We start from the raw sequence: 24,200 nt of genomic DNA, 5'->3' as shown, positions 1-24,200 counted from the left end.
TTTATTTGCAGTTGATTTAGGAGATTAATTTCAGTTCGCACTCCTCCTTCGACTTGATTGTGCGCTATTCCTTGGGACTATAAACAGCAACAATCATAAAGGTTTACCTTTGTTACGTATGAGTTTGTGTTGGATAATTGGATTGACTTTTATTTTGGCATAGGGCGCGGAGGATTTTCCTCCATTCCCACACACAGCTCGTTCGTCAGAGAATACGCGCGTCTGAGGTCACTATCCCTGGCTGTCCGGCGGGGGCGACATGTACTAGCCTGCCTATATATTATGCTTCTCTGTTCGGTAGCTGAATCCAGTGCACCCATCAGTTAGATAATAAGCAGATACAGGTTATTGCAGACATGGTGAAGATTACTTTCCAGACCGTTTCGGCGCTGAAGCCCGAGAAGGAGAGCGATGGAGACAAGATTATTATACCCCAGGCTCACGTGAGTTTGCAGTCTCATTCTTTGTTCCGTGTTAGTCTATATATGACTATATATGACATTTATTAGTTGTTTGTCCCATACGAATCTTCATTATTTTGTCATTTCATCTCCCTTTTACGCGTGACTGTACCGTCAGGACTAGGCATAGTAATGCCATTTGATTTGATTGGTTGATTGAATACTTTATTAACAGTTTGCAAAAAGTATAGGTACAGTACAATAATATGCTAAAAGGATAACACAAAAAGCCATGAGGGCTTGTTTCCATTGTGGTCCTAGTAATTTCTTCAAAAATAATTCCAATAGCCTATTTGAACGCAACTAGTCAGCATATCACCGTGACGATATTTAATTGCTTTTTTGGGTGGTTTAGTGGCTACTATAGATTTTAGTGTTGTGCAATGATAGTGTATAATTTATGATTATATTTCAATCATAACTAAGCGACTGAGTGACACTAGCCATCGATACAGGCCTGGGATGTTGTCATTACGTCACCTTGTTTGGGCTGCAGCCTGGGACACTGCCTGGAGTCAGATATCAAAGAAATCTATGCGCATATTTATAATTTATAAGAATAAAACGAGATTAGGTTTACGCTCAAGGTGCATACGTGTTTAAACATCCCATGTTCTTGTTAGTGGAATTGCAAGTTAGCAAATATTGTGGATGTGAGGAAACGAGTAAGTGTAGGCTAGGCAGAGGCTACTCTATAGTCTACACTGAGTATATTATGCTATCACTGCACCACTCCTTACGTCACTGCTGATGTGCTGGTTAATAGCTTAATACCCAGTCATTCCTGCAGATGGCAGCATCTAGATTCTAGAATGTCGAAATCATATGAAATAGGTCCAAATGGTGGAGCTGCTTTTAAATTCGACATGCAAACCCTTTTTTATGCACAAAAGACTATTGTTCCCTGTAGTGTGGCTGTTGTCAGAGGGCTACTTACAAGCCTGAGGTCTAACAAGACCATGACAATGACCCGATTATATGAGCATGTAATAATAATAGGTGAACATTGGGGAAAATTGCGGATCTACAAGCTCACAAGTTCAAGTTTTTAGATCTGCTATTTTCACTAAAGAGATTTAGTGTAGTGGGGGAAAAGGAGGGGACCATAGACCCTGGGGGATAAAGATAAGAACAAAACAAATGTAACCAAAGAGGTGCCCATAAGTAGGTCATGAACAAAATAGATTATTTTATATTTGGCTGTTAGATGTATCTTTAACTATTCTTCTGTGTCATAATATGATGCCTAAGGCCTAAGCGACCGCTAATCTTCTCATAAGTAGTCATTCTTTTTTGAGGCACCATGACCTAATATTTGACTGATAACCGGAAGAGTGGGCACACAATCTGTTACGTAGATCCAAGTCTGATCCTTTTCAAATCCATATGTACACAGTAGATTACATATGAGGCGTCTGGCACCAATACGTGGTCTGCATACACATCCAACCGCTAATTACGTCAGTGAACACAACGTGTGACGTGAGCTCTCTGGTGTGATAACATTGGCGGAAACGGCAGTTTCAGCGTCATCAGATGTGTGTGGAGGCATATTAATAGGAACACCTCTGTCATGGGACGCCTGTCCCCACGCAATTGTTCTGCCCCAGACAGCCATGTGCATCTTCGTCAGATGCTAGGCGCAATCTGCTCCCTCCTCTCTGGTTCGCCATAGCAACAGTAGTACAGAGAGGCAGCAGATTGATTGAGAGATTGTGGGTGGGTATTTGGCATCCATCCTCCCAAGCCAGCCTACGTTTACCAGATCTGATCATCTGACTAACTACTTGGCTGCCACAACCTTACAAGATTTGATATATAGAGTGTTCACAGGAAAGCGTGGTGATGTGAGAGAACATTATGCACACACAACCATTCTCAACTGCATGGTTGTATGCCATAACAGTGCCCTAAAGAATTTCAATCAATCAAGCAATCAATCAATGCAAGTGCCTCGAGTGAAAGCATACCCTGGCTGACATCAAAACCTTGCAGATAATTAAGCTGGCGAATTAAGCATTTCCTTGTCTACTGTTGTGTAAAAGAGTTTCTCCCCTTTTTGCAGGATGAGCTGGTTCTCCCCCTCAGCCCCAAGAGGTCTCTTCTGAATTGCCTTTGCTGTCTCACGTTTGGCCTGGTGATTTTCATGTCAGGATTGGTGCTGGCCTCCATCTACATATACCGCTATTACTTTGTATCTCAGGTCAGTTAACCTTCTTTATTTTGTAAACTGTAGCCTATGTACCATTGACATGGTATATATATATATGAATGATAATTAATCATAACATTTATGTCTTTTGGATGACAATGACACTCCATACAATGAAAGTTATGAATACATTACTGTAAAGCCTACATGGGTTAAATTAACTCTGACTTCACAACAGAAATTAGGCTAAAAGAATTGTTTCGTCCCACCAGCAGATCCCAGAGGACAGTATGTTCCATTGTCGGGTTGTGTACGAGGACTCCATATTTGCTCCTGTGAGAGGCCGACATGAGCTGGAGGAGAACGTTGCCATCTACCTTGATGATAACTACGAGCAAATCAGTGTACCCATGCCCCATTTTGGAGGCAGTGACCCTGCTGACATCATCCATGACTTTCAGCGGGTAAGAGGCTATGATCCTGAAATCCACCCCTCAGAACCCAGTTTATTATTGTATTTACTTAGTACTAATTCATTGCTATATATGTTACAAAAACATTCAAGAGAGTATTTTATTTTATTGTATATAGTCTGGTTGATCCAACTTTGACCAATCATATCACGACCAAGACTAACCAATCAGATCACACCCTTGACTGACCTCAATCGCCAAATCAGGTGTAATAGCAGCACTATAGCAGTCATGGCACCACATACAGAATATTCATACAGGGGAAACACATTATAAGTATAGGCATTATAAGTTGCTCAAAGTATTATAATCATATTCAAACAGCCAACAATATCCCCAATAGAGACCAAAAAGACACAATAGAAATTTACACATAAGTAGCTCAAAATACATAATCTTAATGATTAAAATCGTTTGGAGGCTTGAAAGAAAGATATTCTCTTGTTTATCTAAGCTCATCTCGCTCAAGAATCGCCTAAGGGTGGCGCCATTTCCATGGTGCCAACACAGAATAAATCCATATACTCACGAAACAATACTGATTGGGTCGTGCAGCTGTCTGTCACGACTGTGGCTGCAAGCTCCGCCCAGAGCCTATAAAGCAGCACACAGCCGGAAAAGACGTCTTTCCTGCCTTTTTCTGCGCTAACACAGATTTTCTAAGACTACCACTTCCATAACTCCGTTGAGACTTTTATTCCCCCTGGACGAGTGCTTCACTTGTACCCTGGAATTCGCGGTGGAAACCCGGTGGTCTTACACTCACGAGAACGAAACGCAGTAAGTTTCAGAAACAATAAAAAAGGGGCTTTTTTTCCTGTCAGTGCTGTGAAGCCTCTCGGACATAGCCCCGTTAGCCTTGGCTAACACTAGCTTAGCTTTAGCCTAGCTGTTGACAAACGCTAGCTTAGCTGTGGCTCAGCCTAACCAGTGTCGGGAGACCTCGCGTTAGCCGCGAAGCCCTGCCTGGACCGTGGAACAAGAGCCAGCCGACGATAGACAAGACACAGCCGCTCGTCGGAAAGAAGTTCAGCCCGGCGACCCGCGGAAGTCAACCTGCACTGCTCTGCTAACGGTGAGTTGATAAACCTCCGCTTTGCAACCCCAGTTAGCTCTGTTTTCTCCCCTGTTTTCTCTACACTATCGTCGGAAACCTTGAGGGACCCTACTAGCTAAAACGCAGTTTTCACAGACTCCCTCGGCCCGCGCTGACCCACGTTCTTTCCCGCCACGTTGTGTCGTAAGACCCCGTCGGCTCGGAAGCCCGTTCCACGGCTATCACAGGCTCCCACACGGCCGCAAGGCCTAGCGCTAGATCGGCGACGCACGTTGCTCCGTGCCGAAAGGCCCTAGCTACTAGCTAGCTACTATCTAGCTGCCCTCTGGCTACTTCTAGCCTCCTCTAGCTGCTATCAGCTACTCCTGTTGCTTCTAGCTACTGTTGACTGCCCCTGGCTCTTGGTGTGTGTTTCTGTAGCTGTTTATAGTGACTTCTAACGTCATCTGGCTACACCTAGCCACTTTGTAGCTGCGGATCTAGCGGATTCTAGCTACTTTTTCTCCAGACTTCTGGAGAACACTGCGCTTGGCCTACAAAACTCTCTCCGTGTGTCGGAAGACCCTGGTTAGTTTTCTAGCCTTTACTACACCTCAGTGGACAGTTGGAAAACTAAACTAGGCAACATGGCTACTGGCGGTGACGCTACACAACACAACCAGACCCAGGAGGACCCTCAGTGGGTATGTTTCAGTCGCAACTGCAACAGAACCCGGGCAACAGACAACCCGCATAAGCAGCAAGCTGCAACGCTGTTTCGCTTGCTACCGGTGTTTCTAGCTAATCCTCGGCCGCTAGGCGTTGATTTTAGCGCCACCAACAACAAGCAACCACCGTAGCCGGGTTACGACGCTAGCTTGCTATCCAGCCGCAGCTTCGCTAGCCTTCCTAGGTTAGCTAGCTCCCGCTAATGCAGCTATAGCCTTTTAGCTCCGCTAGACACTAGCTAGTTTCCAGCCGTCAGGCGTTAACTACAGCTTCTCTAGCTTCTCTTTGGCACGGTTGTTTTTGCTATCGAAGGCCACAGGCCTGCTCTACGCAACCCGCACTACCCGACGAACCGCCGCATCGCTCTGTGTCGTCAGACCTAAGCAGCACCAGCCCGACGGCCGCGCTACGCGAGCCCCAGGCTTTGCGGCCTTCCCGTAGTCCGGCGCCTTTTCTTTCACGCAACTAAACAGCTTCTCTGGCCACCACAGTTTCACAACGTGGTCGTCTCTGTTTAGACAGCTGATTTTCAGTGGAGCACCACGAGTCCTACTCTTCTACTCCACCACCACTTTTCCTTTTTTATAATTTTTATATTATAACTTAAAGGAGAAGTGCTTCTACAATGTCTTGAACTGCTGGTTCCTTCTTTAAGCTACAACTGTGCTTGACCTACAAGACTCTTCCCTGTGTCGGAAGACCCTGGTTAGTTTTCTAGCCTTATTACACCTCAGTGGACAGTTGGAAAACTACACTAGGCAACATGGCTACTGGCGGTGACGCTACACAGCACAACCAGACCCAGGAGGACCTTCAGCAGCGGTGACAACAGCCCTCCCGGGTTCCCGAGGAGGAACGCCACCGGGAATTTCTCATGCAACTGCAGCAACCTGCTGTCCCCTGAGGACAGTCACTCTCGCTGCATGGTTTGCCTGCTCGCCAGCATGCTCGCCAGGCTCTCGAGACCTCTGGTCTCTACCCCTGCTGCTTCTGCTTCGCGGACGGGGAGAAAAGCTGACGCATCTCACGCGTCGAGAGTCACCAAGACAGGTCCCTGGTCGACACCTCCGAGCCCGGCTGTCCCGACCAGCCCCAAACTTCGAGGCCTAGGCCCACCACCTCGTCCTCTCTCTCCAGACCCCTCAACCTTGACGCGTCTCAGAGACACCATGACGAGTCCTTCCTGGGCTCCTCCCCTGCCAGGAAGGCGGCTCGGACCGCCAGCAACAAGCTCCACACGCTCTTCACCACACTGGTAAACAGGCCTGTGGAGCCAGACCCGAGACATCAGCCAGGCCTCACCGGCTGGCTCTGGGTGCTGCTCTCCCTCCAGCGGGATCTCGTCGGCCCACCAACGAGGCTCCCCCGAGCCGGGTGGTTGCGACAACGAGATGTCGGATGCAGTCCTAGGCCTCCACCGACAACTACCGCTGCTACTACTTCACGCAGCGGCCGAAGGCACGAGTCTCACTCGACGTGGTTCCCCAGCGACCCTCGACTACCGACTGCTTCCCTCAACATTACAGGTATGTACATTGTGAAGCTAGGGTTGTTTAGCTATTTAGCTAACTTTTTCGAGGTCGGGAGTAGCAACCTCGTTGGATGGCCGATGCCACCCTAGCATGCTTAGCATTCTAGATAGGCTGCTTTTCAAGGTGGACGACGGACAGCGAGCTCCTCCAAGAGCTCCCTCCGCACGCCAACCCCGACACACCAGCGGTGGTAGGGGTGGCCGCTCTGGCTCCAAGCCCCACCAGGAGAGGGCAGGAGGCCAGCTGGCACCGTCCGGTGCCTCGGCCGGCACCCCCAACCGTGACAGACGCCCGGCTGGGCGTGGCCACGGCCGCCCGCCCCATGGCCCCAGACGAGGCCAGGGCAGAGGCCGTGGGGAGCCACAGAGCAAATGACGCCGTCCCCGTCCCAGGGGAGACGAGACCAGACGTCTCCCCTCCCCCCCCTGAGCCTGGATTTGAGTATTCTTCTCACACTCAGACCGCCCAGGAAGAGGCGGGGGCTCACGATGCGGAGCATCACCACGGGTGCGGCCGATCATCGACATGTTGTTGTTTCCAATGTTGTACCTGTTTTATTTCCTGTAATGAAGGCCTTCACGCCATTAAAACAAACAACGACAACAACATCGGGGGGACATGAACCCACTGCCAGGAGTAGCCCCCGGGCTCTCCGACACAGTGGGGCGGGACCTTGGCCTTGTGGCGGGCCTAAACGCCACTGGCAGGACGGGTCATGCCGAAAATTTCTCTGGTCCACCAGGAGGCGCCAGCCCTGCGCGACGACGCGCTCCCCTGGCGATGGAGAACCCCCTTGCGCGTCGCCTGACACAGTGGGAACTGTGCGGAGCGTCTCCTTGGGTTCTCCGCACCATAGCGAGAGGTTACAGGCTCCAGTTCGCTATGAGACCCCCTGCATTCGGAGAAATCCTCTACTCCGATGCACGCGGCGAAGCGGGTCAGGTTCTCCAGCAGGAGATCAACTCTCTGCTGGAGAAGAAGGCTGTCAGAGAGGTACCCCTGAGCCAGAGTCGCAGCGGGTTTTTACTCACGCTACTTCCTGGTCAAGAAGAAGGGGGGGGGGCTGCGTCCAATCATGGACCTACGAGCTCTCAATCGGTACCTCAAGTCCTTCCGCTTCAAGATGCTGACAGCCAAGTCTCTTGTGCGCTCTATACGCATGAACGACTGGTTCACATCTATGGACCTGAAAGACGCCTACTTTCACATCCCTATCTACCCACCTCACAGGAAGTTCCTGAGGTTTGGTTTCAAGGGGAAGGTGTACGAATACACGGTTCTCCCCTTCGGGATGTCCCTGAGCCCCAGGGTGTTCGTCAAATGCACCGAGACGGCTCTGGCCCCTCTGCGGCGACGAGGTCTACGTGTAGCAAGCTACATCGACGACTGGCTTCTGAGCGCAGGCTCGCCACAGGAGGCACTATGGAACACCACTCGGGTGGTGTCCCATATGTCCTCCCTAGGGTTCACCATAAATCACGAGAAGAGTGTTATGGTGCCCGCCCAGTCGATCAACTTCATAGGCATAGCACTGGATTCAGTCTCCTTCACGGCTCGGTTGAGCCCGGAGAGGATCGACGCCTTCCTGAAGTGCGTGGCCCTGTTCCAGAGAGGACACAGACTGCCACTCAGAATCTGCCTACGTATGGCGGGACTGATGGCGTCGGCCATCTCCCTGGTGCGGTTGGGCAGACTCCACATGAGACCCTTTCAGCGCTGGTTGAGGTCTCTACGGGTGCCCACCAGATTCCTCTCGCGGCGAGTGACAATCCCCGGGGAATGCACGCTCGCCCTGAGGTGGTGGTCGGACAGACGGACCCTGACGGAGGGAGTCCCCCTTGGTTTACCGTTGGCCAGGAAGGTCGTCACTACGGACGCGAGCCTGAGTGGGTGGGGGGCCACCCACGAAGGCAGGTCGGCCAGAGGGATATGGGATGGAACCTTGAGGTCCGCCCACATCAATTATCTGGAACTCCTAGCGGTCTTCCTCGCGCTGCAAGCGTTCGAGCCGCTCATACGGGGTTGTCATGTCCTCGTCCGTACCGACAACACGACAACGATGTGCTACATCAACAGGCAGGGTGGACTGAGGTCCTTACGCCTGCACACGTTGGCATACAGGCTTTTGACTTGGTGCGACGGGCGTCTTCTGTCACTGACAGCCTGCCACGTCCCGGGACTACTGAACGCGGGTGCAGACCTGTTGTCCAGAGGTCCCCTCCGTTACGGCAACTGGTCCCTACACCCGGGTGTAGTGGAACAGATCTGGGACAGGTTCGGGACTCCGGTGGCAGACCTGTTCGCTACAGACGAGAACAAGAAGTGTCCACTCTTTTTCTCCCTGAAAGGCTCGCCAACTTTGGGACTGGACGCGATGGCACATCGGTGGCCTCGGGGCCTACTCTATGCCTTCCCTCCACTAGAGCTGATTCCCTTCACCTTAGCCAGGGTGAGGGTTCAGGGCTCGGACGTGCTACTAGTGGCTCCAGCCCGAGGGTCCTGGAGACAGGACATTTTTTCCCCTCCTCTACGACCAGCCTTGGCGGCTCCCTCTGTGGAGGGATCTGCTTACCCAGGCGGGTCGCGAGATATTCCATCCGCGCCCACAGGACTTAGACCTCTGGGTGTGCCTGGTGAGGGGTCGACTCTAATAGCCACAGGCTTGCCCCCTAGGGTCATTGAGACGATCTTGGGGGCCAGGGCCCCTTCGACTAGACAGCGGTACAACACGGCTTGGAACGTGTTTGTGCGCTGGTGTGCGGCGAGGCCGGAACGGGCCGTTCATTTTCAGGCCTCGGTGGTTCTTATCCTAACCTTCTTGCAAGAATTATTGGATAGACACTTGGGGAACTCCTCAGTGAAACTCAACCTGGCGGCCATATCGGCCTACCATGTGGGTATGGACAACAGACCAATAAGTGAGAACTTATTGATTCGACAGTTCATGAGGGGTGTCAAGCGTGCTCGGCCGGTATCTAGATCCTTAGTTCCCTCCTGGGATCTGACCTTGGTACTGCACGCTCTGTCGAGAGCCCCCTTCGAACCGCTGGACACGGTGGGTTTGAAGTTTCTCTCACTTAAGACTGCCCTGCTGGTCGCCTTGACTACAGCGAAGCGATCTAGTGACATGCACGCGCTCTCGGTGAGTCCAAGCTGCATGAGATTTAGTGGGAACGGTACCAGGGTTTCGCTCAGGCCGAACCTGTCGTTCCTGCCCAAGAACTTTCCTTCCGGAGTTACTCCGGTAGACTTGGCAGCTTTCCACCCGCCCCCTTTCGCATCGGCGGAAGACGAGAGGCTGAACAGTCTCTGTCCGGTCAGGGCGCTGAAACTGTATGTAGACAGGACTGCTGCCTTTAGGAAGGGCAATCAGTTGTTTGTCGCATGGGACCCTCAGAGAAGGGGGAATCCCATAACCAAGGTGAGACTTTCACAATGGGTTGTGGAAGCCATACAGTTGACCTATGCCGAGAGTGGTACACAACCCCCGGAGGGTTTGCGGGCTCACTCTACGAGAGGCATGTCTGCATCCTGGGCTCTTGCGAAGGGAGCATCACTTCAGGATGTGTGTACGGCGGCGAGTTGGTCGTCCCCTTCGACTTTCGCCACGTACTATAACTTGGACGTGGCATCTCTTGGAATTGCTCACGCCGTTCTGGGAGCTGCCGCTAGGTGATGGGACAGTTGGGAACAACGGTCACACACGCGCACTTCAGGAGATAGAGCCTAGGGCATATGAGATGGGGAACCATCAGCCCGCGTCTGAGTGCTTAGACAGTTTTCACTGGCTAGCTCCTTAGGTAGGTTCTTGTCTACTGGGCCTGTGGTCCAGATAGCCTCCTTGCCTTTCCTTCTCCCCACGGGCAGGGGACTGCTGGGGGAGGGGTCCCGGGTCGGGCCTCCTTTTCAACTGGTGGTAGTGATACGGGGGGTTTATGTACACCCTTAGGCGATTCTTGAGCGAGATGAGCTTAGATAAACTCTGGGTTACTTTAGTAACCTCAGTTTATCAAGCGAATCGAGCGAGAGAATCGCCCTTACTACCCTTCTTGCTTAGAAAGAGCACAGAAAAAGGACTGGTTGATAGGAATGACGTCTTTTCCGGCTGTGTGCTGCTTTATAGGCTCTGGGCGGAGCTTGCAGCCACAGTCGTGACAGACAGCTGCACGACCCAATCAGTATTGTTTCGTGAGTATATGGATTTATTCTGTGTTGGCACCATGGAAATGGCGCCACCCTTAGGCGATTCTCTCGCTCGATTCGCTTGATAAACTGAGGTTACTAAAGTAACCCAGAGTTTCTGTCCACCCGTATTCTCAGATAATTATTTTGACATGCAGCTCATGTAATCTGAATACTGTTGTCTTCATCACAGGGCCTCACAGCTTATCATGACATTGCTTTGGACAAGTGCTACGTCATTGAGCTTAACACCACTCTAGTTATGCCTCCGCGAAACCTGTGGGAACTCCTCATTAACGTCAAGGTGAGTTTGCCTCATTCATAGCTGAGGCTATAGCATTTAGTGACGGCCTGAGTTATACTGGGTGTCACTGTCACGCACTGTGCGGGTCAATGCCGTAACCTTTGGGATGCATTCTTGTCTCTTTCTCCCATAGAGAGGGACATACCTGCCTCACACGTACATCATCCAGGAGGAGATGATGGTGACAGGGAGGGTGAGGAACATGAGGCAGCTGGGGCCCTTCATCCACAGACTCTGCTATGGCAAAGAGACCTATCGCCTCAGACGTCGCAACCCGCACCGAAGTGAGTTCAGCTCACATAGCATACAAACCACACTCCACACTCACGCATGAACACACACACAATCGCACATGCTAGTCCACATGCCCCTGCTCCGTGTTTATTCTGGATATACGGAATATATATATATGCGAGTGTGAGATGCCATGTTATGTAATAAGAGAGCGAAACATCTGGCCTGTCCACTCACCGCCTACACACATGTGTAACCACACTGCAGAACTGCTAAGTTGTACGAGTCTTCCGGAACCCTCTGTAAAGTGGTAAACACAAATTTAAATCGAGGGAAATCCGTAGCTGCTGTGGTGTGAGGAATTAAGACATGTGCCCATATGAATATGAACGAGAACAGCACCAAATAGGGACTTCCTGCTGTGTGTCCACATTGTAGATTCTTCTTTTCAAAGCTCCTTATATGACTATCATGACTGTGTGTGGGCTCAGCTTGGAAGCTGTGTGTGTGTGTGTGTGTGTGTGTGTGTGTGTGTGTGTGTGTGTGTGTGTGTGTGTGTGTGTGTGTGCGTGCGTGCATGCGTGCTCATGGTATTCAATGTGTGCCTGAGTCATTCCTACTATACAGGATAGAACCACACATTGTGTAGGAGGTAGTGTTACGCTCATTATTGTTGAATTTATTGGCTGGCTGAGACAGTGATGTAACACACTTCTACTCTATTTCTTTTCAGGAATCGATAAGCGCGAGGCGAAAAGGTGCCACAGTATCCGACACTTTGAGAACACCTTTGTGGTTGAGACTGTCATCTGTGACAGGATCTGACTCTCACACTGGACTCAGAAACATCCAACAATTAAGCCAACTGTTTAAAAACCATACCTCTTGGACGCTTTAGGCTTTTACTGCACTTTAAGAGCATGTATTTTGTCCAAAACCGTTTTTTGTTTTGTTTGTCTCAAGTTGAATTGTTAATGCTCTATTGTTTGTTCTCGATTTACATTTTGAGTCTTTTTTTATTCAAACGGTCTGTATATTTGAGTGAAGTTGTACATTTAATGGCATATAACCGTAGCTTATCATGACGTGTAAAAGATGATGACTGGTGTCTAATGTACACATTTATTTATTGGTTTTCACTTGATTTTTACATTTTTGTTTCATCAGTTCAGTGCAATGTAGGAAATTACTTGGAGGCATGAAAAGGCTTGCGCTGTGCACTCCCATGTTTAATTGTTGCCAAATGGCAAATGTGCATACCTCATGTAGTTTGGCCTTTTTGCCAGTGTCATTAATGAATTATGTAAGTTAGTTTCACTCTTCCTAAGCAATATATACTGTAAATTGAAAAATGTCTTCTTTTTTCATATTGTAACATGGCTAGATTTTTATCTGAAATTCAATTGTGAATGATCATTTCTTTTACATTTTGTCCTTCGAAGTTTTTCCATGTGGCATCTTCCAGTTTCCTATGGTCTCCCATGGCTTCAGACTGTAATTACTGTAGTAGCAGAGCTTTTGATGAAGGCAGACCAAACCAAAGTCTTCAATGACCAATGCTATACTGAGTGTTGCCTATAAACTATTTAGGAAGGATGCTTTATAGTGTAGATGGCAGAATATACTAGATGATACTTTATCAAAGGCTTTACTTCTGGTTTGTCTTGCTCTTCCTCCTGGTGGTTAGACTTACTTCTCATTTTTAATTGTGGCCACATTTCTCAATCCATAATCTCCTGTCATGTCCTTCTGTATCTCTTCAATTCCGCTCTGTCCCACTTGACGACTTTTATATGCTGGGTCTTTCTATTGTATAATATGGAGCTGTGCTGAGAGAGACCTGTGATAATGTGCCCATGAGTTCATTGTCCCCCAAAACAATCTCCTGCTGTACAGTTAACTGCTTGTAATATCTCATTCACTAAAGAATAAATGATCAAACATATTTTGTTTGTTGTTTCTAGAATTCTCAAACACCTGAGCCTGATAATTATCAGTCCAAGGGGGTGTACTTGCAATAACACATTATTTATTTTACACCAAAGACCAAACCATCAAAAACCCAAAATCATTTGGTATTTTATGGACCCTTCCTGTACACATGTTTATTGTCTCCACCAGGCCGAAGGCATGGGGAGAGAGTATGTTTTGCACTCCATCCGTCCGTCCGTGCGTGTGTCCATGTGTCCATCCATCTGTGAACAGCTAATCTCCGGCACCGTTAACCCGGTCGATGCCAAATTTTGCACACACACTCCCTGGATGCTAACGATGAACCTCTGCCAAAATGTCCAGAACGGCCTGTTATAGCGCCACCAGGAGGCCGCTTTGTGCAAAACAAGTTTTTGGACAGTACACCTACATATTTTGTCCAAACATCACGCAAATTGGTACACAGTCTCTCTAGGGCCTAGGCTAATTCAGCCTGGTGGAGCTGAATTATAAAAAGTGTGAATGGTGAAAGCACTATATTTCTAAAACTATGAAACATTTCAAAGATTCCTTTTCAGGCAAACATGTCCACCGTAGGCTAGAATGGGGTTGCTAGGTGTAAGTATGTAGGACTAGTAGCATGCCAAAGTTTGTGCTATTGCCATAGAGAATGCATTGGGCGTTAAAGTTAAATAACTCAGAAACTACAAAACATTTCAAAGTAAAAAGTTCCAGCATGTGTCTCCACAGTAAGCTGAATAATAAAAAAGTGTGAATGGTGTTTCTAGGTGAAAGTGCTTTTTTGACGTGCCTATAGAGCTGCCATTGAGCCCCATGTTAAATGTCTCAAATTTGAAAGCACTATATTTCTAAAACTATTAAACATTTCAAAGATTCCTTTTCAGGCAAACATGTCCACCGTAAGATGAACCTAAGTAGGCTAGAAGGGGGTTGCTAGGTGTAAGTATGTAGGACTAGTAGCATGCCAAAGTTTGTGCTATTGCCATAGAGAATGCATTGGGGATGGATGTATGAGAATGGGTGTTGCGGAGGATGAGAGGAATGCCTCTCATCCTCCGCAACACCCATTCTCATACACCGCTATACACCGCGAGGATATGAGCTATAGCCCATATCGTACGGCATACTATAGCACGCCGTTTTTCATCATTTTTGAGGATTTGAAAAAAATGAAGAAAAAAAAACCAACATGGGTTAGCCCATCGTTTTTTTAATTTTTAATTTTTTTTTAATCCTCGTTTTTCATCATTTTTGACCATGGGCTATACCCCATACCGTACGGCATACTATAGCACGCCGTTTTTCATCATTTTTGAGGATTTGAAAAAAATGAAAAAATGAAAAAAACGATGGGTTATAGCCCATCGTTTTTAGAATTTTGATTTTTTTTTTTTTATCCTTGTTTTTCATCATTTTGTATGTAGGACTAGTAGCATGCCAAAGTTTGTGCTATTGCACAGACTAGAATGCATTGGGCGTTTAAGTTAAATAACTCATAAACTACAAAACATTTCAAAATAAAAAGTTCCAGCATGTGTCTCCACAGTAAGCTGAATAATAAAAAGTGTGAATGGAGTTTCTAGGTGAAAGTGATTTTTGACGTGCCAATGTCTGCCATTGAGCCCCATTGTGAATTTGAAAGCACTATATTTCTAAAACTATGAAACATTTCAAAGATTCCTTTTCAGGCAAACATGTCCACCGTAAGATGAACCTAAGTAGGCTAGAATGGGGTTGCTAGGTGTAAGTATGTAGGACTAGTAGCATGCCAAAGTTTGTGCTATTGCCATAGAGAATGCATTGGGGATGGGTGTATGAGAATGGGTGTTGCGGAGGATGAGAGGAATGTCTCTCATCCTCCGCAACACCCATTCTCATACACCGCTATACACCGCGAGGATATGGGCTATAGCCCATATCGTACGGCATACTATAGCACGCCGTTTTTCATCATTTTTGAGGATTCGAAAAGAAATGAAAAAAACAAACAAACATGGGTTATAGCCCATCGTTTTTTTAATTTTAGATTTTTTTTTTAACCTCGTTTTTTGAAATTTTGACCATCCCACTGAGCAATAGCCGGCTATTAGACGTGCGTCTAAAAATTGTATAAAAAATGTCTAAAAATAGATGTCTAAAAACCGTCTAAAAATAGACGTCTAAAACACGTCTATTTTTAGACGTGTTTTAGACGTCTATTTTTAGACGTTTTTTATCCCATTTTTGACGCTCGTCTATTAGCCCATACCGTACGGCATACTATAGCACGCCGTTTTTCATCATTTTTGAGGATAAAAAAAAAAAAAAAAAAAAAAACATGGGTTATAGCCCATCGTTTTTTGAATTTTTGAAAAAAGAAATTATCCTCGTTTTTCATCATTTTTGACCATGGGTTATAGCCCATACCGTACGGCATACTATAGCACGCCGTTTTTCATAATTTTTGAGGATTTGAAAAAAAAGAAAGAAAAAGAAAAACATGGGTTATAGCCCATAGTTTTTTGAATTTTTGATTTATTTTTTATCCTCGTTTTTCATCATTTTTGACCATGGGCTATAGCCCATACCGTACGGCATACAATAGCACGCCGTTTTTCATCATTTTTGAGGATTTGAAAAAAAATAAAAACATGGGTTATAGCCCATCGTTTTTTTTATTTTAGATTGGTTTTTTTTATCCTCGTTTTTCATCATTTTTGACCATGGGTTATAGCCCATACCGTACGGCATACCATAGCACGCCGTTTTTCATCATTTAAAAAAAAACAAAAAACACATGGGTTATAGCTTATAGCCCATCGTTTTTTGAATTTTTGAATATTTTTTTATCCTCGTTTTTCATCATTTTTGACCATCCCACTGAGCAATAGCCGGCTATTAGACGTGCGTCTAAAAATGGGATAAAAAACTTCTAAAAATAGATGTCTAAAAAATGTCTAAAAATAGACGTCTAAAACACGTCTATTTTTAGACGTGTTTTATCCCATTTTTAGACGCTCGTCTAATAGCCCATATCGTACGGCATACTGTAGCACGCCGTTTTTCATCATTTTTGAGGATTTGAAAAAAACGGGAAAAAAAACATGGGTTATAGCCGATCGTTTTTTGAATTTTTGAAAATAGAAATTATCCTCGTTTTTCATCATTTTTGACCATGGGTTATAGCCCATACCTACGGCATACTATAGCACGCCGTTTTTCATCATTTTTGAGGATTTGAAAAAAATGAAAAAAAAACAAAACATGGGTTATAGCCCATAATGTTTTGAATTTTTGAAAAAAGAAATTATCCTCGTTTTTCATCATTTTTGACCATGGGTTATAGCCCATACCGTACGCGTACGGCATACTATAGCACGCCGTTTTTCATCATTTTTGAGGATTTGAAAAAAAAGAAAGAAAAAGAAAAACATGGGTTATAGCCCATAGTTTTTTGAATTTTTGATTTATTTTTTATCCTCGTTTTTCATCATTTTTGACCATGGGCTATAGCCCATACCGTACGGCATACTATAGCACGCCGTTTTTCATCATTTTTGAGGATTTGAAAAAAAACAAAAAAAAAACATGGGTTATAGCCCATCGTTTTTTGAATTTTTGAAAAAAGAAATTATCCTCGTTTTTCATCATTTTTGACCATGGGTTATAGCCCATACCGTACGGCATACTATAGCACGCCGTTTTTCATCATTTTTGAGGATTAAAAAAAAAAAAAAAAAAAACATGGGTTATAGCCGATCGTTTTTTGAATTTTTGAAAAAAGAAATTATCCTCGTTTTTCATCATTTTTGACCATGGGTTATAGCCCATACCGTACGGCATACTATAGCACGCCGTTTTTCATCATTTTTGAGGATTTGAAAAAAAAGAAAGAAAAAGAAAAACATGGGTTATAGCCCATAGTTTTTTGAATTTTTGATTTATTTTTTATCCTCGTTTTTCATCATTTTTGACCATGGGCTATAGCCCATACCGTACGGCATACTATAGCACGCAGTTTTTCATCATTTTTGAGGATTAAAAAAACAAAACAAAAAAAACATGGGTTATAGCCCATCGTTTTTTGGATTTAAAAAAAAAGAAATTATCCTCGTTTTTCATCATTTTTGACCATGGGTTATAGCCCATACCGTACGGCATACTATAGCACGCCGTTTTTCATCATTTTTGAGGATTAAAAAAAAAAAAAAAAACATGGGTTATAGCCCATCGTTTTTTTAATTTTTTAATTTTTTTTTATCCTCCTTTTTCATCATTTTTGACCATCCCACTGAGCAATAGCCGGCTATTAGACGTGCGTCTAAAAATGGGATAAAAAACTTCTAAAAATAGATGTCTAAAAACGTCAAAAAATAGACGTCTAAAACACGTCTAAAAATTTTTTAGACGTGTTTTAGACGTCTATTTTTTGACGTTTTTTATCCCATTTTTAGACGCTCGTCTAATAGCCCATATCGTACGGCATACTGTAGCACGCCGTTTTTCATCATTTTTGAGGATTTGAAAAAAATGAAAAAAAAACAAAACATGGGTTATAGCCCATCGTTGTTTGAATTTTTGAAAAAAGAAATTATCCTCGTTTTTCATCATTTTTGACAATGGGTTATAGCCCATACCGTACGCGTACGGCATACTATAGCACGCCGTTTTTCATCATTTTTGAGGAAATTAAAAAAACAAACAAAAAAAACATGGGTTTTAGCCCATCGTTTTTTGAAAAAAAAAAAAAGAAATTATCCTCGTTTTTCATCATTTTTGACCATGGGTTATAGCCCATACCGTACGGCATACTATAGCACGCCGTTTTTCATCATTTTTGAGGATTAAAAAAACACAAAAAAAACATGGGTTATAGCCCATCGTTTTTAGAATTTTAGAATTTTTTTTTTATCCTCCTTTTTCATAATGTTTGACCATCCCACTGAGCAATAGCCGGCTATTAGACGTGCGTCTAAAAATGGGATAAAAAACTTCTAAAAATAGATGTCTAAAAAACGTCTAAAAACGTTCCAGCATGTGTCTCCACAGTAAGCTGAATAATAAAAAGTGTGAATGGAGTTTCTAGGTGAAAGTGACTTTTGACGTGCCTATAGCGCTGCCATTGAGCCCCATGTTAAATGTCTCAAATTTGAAAGCACTATATTTCTAAAACTATGAAACATTTCAAAGATTCCTTTTCAGGCAAACATGTCCACCGTAAGATGAACCTAAGTAGGATAGAATGGGGTTGCTAGGTGTAAGTATGTAGGACTAGTAGCATGCCAAATTTTGTGCTATTGCCATAGAGAATGCATTGGGCGTTTAAGTTAAATAACTCATAAACTACAAAACATAAAAATAAAAAAAAGTTCCAGCATGTGTCTCCACAGTAAGCTGAATAATAAAAAGTGTGAATGGAGTTTCTAGGTGAAAGTGACTTTTGACGTGCCTATAGAGCTGCCATTGAGCCCCATGTTAAATGTCTCAAATTTGAAAGCACTATATTTCTAAAACTATGAAACATTTCAAAGATTCCTTTTCAGGCAAACATGTCCACCGTAAGATGAACCTAAGTAGGCGAGAATGGGGTTGCTAGGTGTAAGTATGTAGGACTAGTAGCATGCCAAATGTTGTGCTATTGCCATAGAGAATGCATTGGGCGTTTAAGTTAAATAACTCATAAACTACAAAACATAAAAATAAAAAAAAGTTCCAGCATGTGTCTCCACAGTAAGCTGAATAATAAAAAGTGTGAATGGAGTTTCTAGGTGAAAGTGACTTTTGACGTGCCTATAGAGCTGCCATTGAGCCCCATGTTAAATGTCTCAAATTTGAAAGCACTATATTTCTAAAACTATGAAACATTTCAAAGATTCCTTTTCAGGCAAACATGTCCACCGTAAGATTAACCTAAGTAGGCTAGAATGGGGTTGCTAGGTGTAAGTATGTAGGACTAGTAGCATGCCACATTTTGTGCTATTGCCATAGAGAATGCATTGGGCGTTTAAGTTAAATAACTCATAAACTACAAAACATGAAAATAAAAAAAAGTTCCAGCATGTGTCTCCACAGTAAGCTGAATAATAAAAAGTGTGAATGGAGTTTCTAGGTGAAAGTGACTTTTGACGTGCCTATAGAGCTGCCATTGAGCCCTATGTTAAATGTCTCAAATTTGAAAGCACTATATTTCTAAAGCTATGAAACATTTCAAAGATTCCTTTTCAGGCAAACATGTCCACCATAAGATGAACCTAAGTAGGCTAGAATGGGGTTGCTAGGTGTAAGTATGTATAGGACTAGTAGCATGCCAAATGTTGTGCAATTGCCATAGAGAATGCATTGGGCGTTTAAGTTAAATAACTCATAAACTACAAAACATAAAAAAAAAAAAAAGTTCCAGCATGTGTCTCCACAGTAAGCTGAATAATAAAAAGTGTGAATGGAGTTTCTAGGTGAAAGTGACTTTTGACGTGCCTATAGAGCTGCCATTGAGCACCATGTTAAATGTCTCAAATTTGAAAGCACTATATTTCTAAAACTATGAAACATTTCAAAGATTCCTTTTCAGGCAAACATGTCCACCGTAAGATGAACCTAAGTAGGCTAGAATGGGGTTGCTAGGTGTAAGTATGTAGGACTAGTAGCATTCCAAATTTTGTGCTATTGCCATAGAGAATGCATTGGGCGTTTAAGTTAAATAACTCATAAACTACAAAACATAAAAATAAAAAAAAGTTCCAGCATGTGTCTCCACAGTAAGCTGAATAATAAAAAGTGTGAATGGAGTTTCTATGTGAAAGTGACTTTTGACGTGCCTATAGCGCTGCCATTGAGCCCCATGTTAAATGTCTCAAATTTGAAAGCACTATATTTCTAAAACTATGAAACATTTCAAAGATTCCTTTTCAGGCAAACATGTCCACAGTAAGATGAACCTAAGTAGGCTAGAATGGGGTTGCTAGGTGTAAGTATGTAGGACTAGTAGCATGCCACATTTTGTGCTATTGCCATAGAGAATGCATTGGGCGTTTAAGTTAAATAACTCATAAACTACAAAACATAAAAATAAAAAAAAGTTCCAGCATGTGTCTCCACAGTAAGCTGAATAATAAAAAGTGTGAATGGAGTTTCTAGGTGAAAGTGACTTTTGATGTGCCTATAGAGCTGCCATTGAGCCCCATGTTAAATGTCTCAAATTTGAAAGCACTATATTTCTAAAACTATGAAACATTTCAAAGATTCCTTTTCAGGCAAACATGTCCACCGTAGGATGAACCTAAGTAGGCTAGAATGGGGTTGCTAGGTGTAAGTATGTAGGACTAGTAGCATTCCAAATGTTGTGCTATTGCCATAGAGAATGCATTGGGCGTTTAAGTTAAATAACTCATAAACTACAAAACATAAAAATAAAAAAAAGTTCCAGCATGTGTCTCCACAGTAAGCTGAATAATAAAAAGTGTGAATGGAGTTTCTAGGTGAAAGTGACTTTTGACGTGCCTATAGAGCTGCCATTGAGCCCCATGTTAAATGTCTCAAATTTGAAAGCACTATATTTCTAAAACTATGAAACATTTCAAAGATTCCTTTTCAGGCAAACATGTCCACAGTAAGATGAACCTAAGTAGGCTAGAATGGGGTTGCTAGGTGTAAGTATGTAGGACTAGTAGCATGCCAAAGTTTGTGCTATTGCCATAGAGAATGCATTGTGTTGCGGAGGATGAGAGGAATGCTCTCATCCTCCGCAACACCCATTCTCATACACCGCTATACACCACGAGGATATGGGCTATAGCCCATATCGTACGGCATACTATACTGTAGCACGCCGTTTTTCATCATTTTTGAGGATTTGGAAAAAATTAAAAAATTAAAAAAACGATGGGTTATAGCCCATTGTTTTTTTTTTTTTTTGAAAAAAATAATATCCTCGTTTTTCATCATTTTGGACCATGGGCTATAGCCTATATCGTACGGCATACTATAGCACGCCGTTTTTCATCATTTTTGAGGATTTGAAAAAAATGAAAAAATGAAAAAAACGATGGGTTATAGCCCATCGTTTTTTTAATTTCGGAAAAAAAAAAATCCTCGTTTTTCATCATATTGGACCATGGGCTATAGCCCATATCTTACGGCATACTATAGCACGCCGTTTTTCATCATTTTTGAGGTTTTGAAAAAAAAAATAATAATAAAAAAACGATGGGTTATAGCCCATGGTTTAAAAAAATAATTAACCTTGTTTTTCATCATTTTGGACCATATCGTACGGCATACTATAGCACGCCGTTTTTCATCATTTTTGCCATTGAGCCCCATTGTAAATTTGAAAGCACTATATTTCTAAAACTATGAAACATTTCAAAGATTCCTTTTCAGGCCACCGTCCACCGTAAGATGAACCTAAGTAGGCTAGAATGGGGTTGCTAGGTGTAAGTATGTAGGACTAGTAGCATTCCAAATGTTGTGCTATTGCCATAGAGAATGCATTGGGCGTTTAAGTTAAATAACTCATAAACTACAAAACATAAAAATAAAAAAAAGTTCCAGCATGTGTCTCCACAGTAAGCTGAATAATAAAAAGTGTGAATGGAGTTTCTAGGTGAAAGTGACTTTTGACGTGCCTATAGAGCTGCCATTGAGCCCCATGTTAAATGTCTCAAATTTGAAAGCACTATATTTCTAAAACTATGAAACATTTCAAAGATTCCTTTTCAGGCAAACATGTCCACAGTAAGATGAACCTAAGTAGGCTAGAATGGGGTTGCTAGGTGTAAGTATGTAGGACTAGTAGCATGCCAAAGTTTGTGCTATTGCCATAGAGAATGCATTGTGTTGCGGAGAATGAGAGGAATGCTCTCATCCTCCGCAACACCCATTCTCATACACCGCTATACACCGCGAGGATATGGGCTATAGCCCATATCGTACGGCATACTATACTGTAGCACGCCGTTTTTCATCATTTTTGAGGATTTGGAAAAAATTAAAAAATTAAAAAAACGATGGGTTATAGCCCATTGTTTTTTTTTATTTTTGAAAAAAATAATATCCTCGTTTTTCATCATTTTGGACCATGGGCTATAGCCTATATCGTACGGCATACTATAGCACGCCGTTTTTCATCATTTTTGAGGATTTGAAAAAAATGAAAAAATGAAAAAAAAACGATGGGTTATAGCCCATCGTTTTTAGAATTTCGGAAAGAAATAATCCTCGTTTTTCATCATATTGGACCATGGGCTATAGCCCATATCGTACGGCATACTATAGCACGCCGTTTTTCATCATTTTTGAGGTTTTGAAAAAAAAAATAATAATAAAAAAACGATGGGTTATAGCCCATGGTTTAAAAAAAAAATTAACCTCGTTTTTCATCATTTTGGACCATATCGTACGGCATACTATAGCACGCCGTTTTTCATCATTTTTGCCATTGAGCCCCATTGTAAATTTGAAAGCACTATATTTCTAAAACTATGAAACATTTCAAAGATTCCTTTTCAGGCCACCGTCCACCGTAAGATGAACCTAAGTAGGCTAGAATGGGGTTGCTAGGTGTAAGTATGTAGGACTAGTAGCATGCCAAAGTTTGTGCTATTGCCATAGAGAATGCATTGTGTTGCGGAGGATGAGAGGAATGCTCTCATCCTCCGCAACACCCATTCTCATACACCGCTATACACCGCGAGGATATGGGCTATAGCCCATATCGTACGGCATACTATACTGTAGCACGCCGTTTTTCATCATTTTTGAGGATTTGGAAAAAATTAAAAAATTAAAAAAACGATGGGTTATGGCCCATTGTTTTTTTTTATTTTTGAAAAAAATAATATCCTCGTTTTTCATCATTTTGGACCATGGGCTATAGCCTATATCGTACGGCATACTATAGCACGCCGTTTTTCATCATTTTTGAGGATTTGAAAAAAATGAAAAAATGAAAAAAAAACGATGGGTTATAGCCCATCGTTTTTAGAATTTCGGAAAAAAAAAATCCTCGTTTTTCATCATATTGGACCATGGGCTATAGCCCATATCGTACGGCATACTATAGCACGCCGTTTTTCATCATTTTTGAGGTTTTGAAAAAAAAAATAATAATAAAAAAAACGATGGGTTATAGCCCATGGTTTCAAAAAAAATTAACCTCGTTTTTCATCATTTTGGACCATATCGTACGGCATACTATAGCACGCCGTTTTTCATCATTTTTGCCATTGAGCCCCATTGTAAATTTGAAAGCACTATATTTCTAAAACTATGAAACATTTCAAAGATTCCTTTTCAGGCCACCGTCCACCGTAAGATGAACCTAAGTAGGCTAGAATGGGGTTGCTAGGTGTAAGTATGTAGGACTAGTAGCATGCCACATTTTGTGCTATTGCCATAGAGAATGCATTGGGCGTTTAAGTTAAATAACTCATAAACTACAAAACATGAAAATAAAAAAAAGTTCCAGCATGTGTCTCCACAGTAAGCTGAATAATAAAAAGTGTGAATGGAGTTTCTAGGTGAAAGTGACTTTTGACATGCCTATAGAGCTGCCATTGAGCCCCATGTTAAATGTCTCAAATTTGAAAGCACTATATTTCTAAAACTATGAAACATTTCAAAGATTCCTTTTCAGGCAAACATGTCCACCGTAAGATGAACCTAAGTAGGCTAGAATGGGGTTGCTAGGTGTAAGTATGTAGGACTAGTAGCATGCCACATTTTGTGCTATTGCCATAGAGAATGCATTGGGCGTTTAAGTTAAATAACTCATAAACTACAAAACATGAAAATAAAAAAAAGTTCCAGCATGTGTCTCCACAGTAAGCTGAATAATAAAAAGTGTGAATGGAGTTTCTAGGTGAAAGTGACTTTTGACGTGCCTATAGAGCTGCCATTGAGCCCCATGTTAAATGTCTCAAATTTGAAAGCACTATATTTCTAAAACTATGAAACATTTCAAAGATTCCTTTTCAGGCAAACATGTCCACCGTAAGATGAACCTAAGTAGGCTAGAATGGGGTTGCTAGGTGTAAGTATGTAGGACTAGTAGCATTCCAAATTTTGTGCTATTGCCATAGAGAATGCATTGGGCGTTTAAGTTAAATAACTCATAAACTACAAAACATAAAAATAAAAAAAAGTTCCAGCATGTGTCTCCACAGTAA

The 24,200-nt window shown here is 43.2% G+C and overlaps 1 protein-coding gene across 2 annotated transcripts; it reads left to right on the top strand.

Annotated features, from left to right (window-relative positions):
- Positions 1–257: 257 nt before the first annotated feature.
- Positions 258–12,993, top strand: itm2cb (integral membrane protein 2Cb). Of its 2 annotated transcripts, none has more exons than XM_083782513.1 (6): positions 258–443; positions 2,527–2,664; positions 2,889–3,077; positions 10,759–10,869; positions 11,003–11,153; positions 11,837–12,993. In XM_083782513.1, the coding sequence occupies exons 1-6, from the start codon at positions 357–359 to the stop codon at positions 11,926–11,928; spliced, it is 768 nt and encodes a 255-aa protein (XP_083638639.1). In that variant the 5' UTR covers positions 258–356; the 3' UTR covers positions 11,929–12,993. The 2 variants fall into 2 exon arrangements, with proteins under 2 accessions (XP_083638639.1, XP_083638638.1); XM_083782512.1 differs by having other exon boundaries at positions 2,886–3,077.
- Positions 12,994–24,200: the final 11,207 nt, after the last annotated feature.

The sequence above is a fragment of the Protomyctophum parallelum genome (assembly GCF_964188405.1).
Source record: "Protomyctophum parallelum genome assembly, chromosome: 14".
NCBI classification, from domain to species: Eukaryota; Metazoa; Chordata; class Actinopteri; order Myctophiformes; family Myctophidae; genus Protomyctophum; species Protomyctophum parallelum.
The sequence above is the reverse complement of the archived record's forward strand: the minus strand, read 5'-3'. Positions and strand labels throughout refer to the sequence as shown.

Coding starts and splice junctions, on each gene's coding strand:
- itm2cb (XM_083782512.1), top strand. CDS start 357: ATGGTGAAGATTACTTTCCAGACCGTTTCGGCGCTGAAGCCCGAGAAG. Junction 444..2,526: donor TTATTATACCCCAGGCTCAC/GTGAGTTTGCAG, acceptor CCCTTTTTGCAG/GATGAGCTGGTTCTCCCCCT. Junction 3,078..10,758: donor TCATCCATGACTTTCAGCGG/GTAAGAGGCTAT, acceptor TCTTCATCACAG/GGCCTCACAGCTTATCATGA.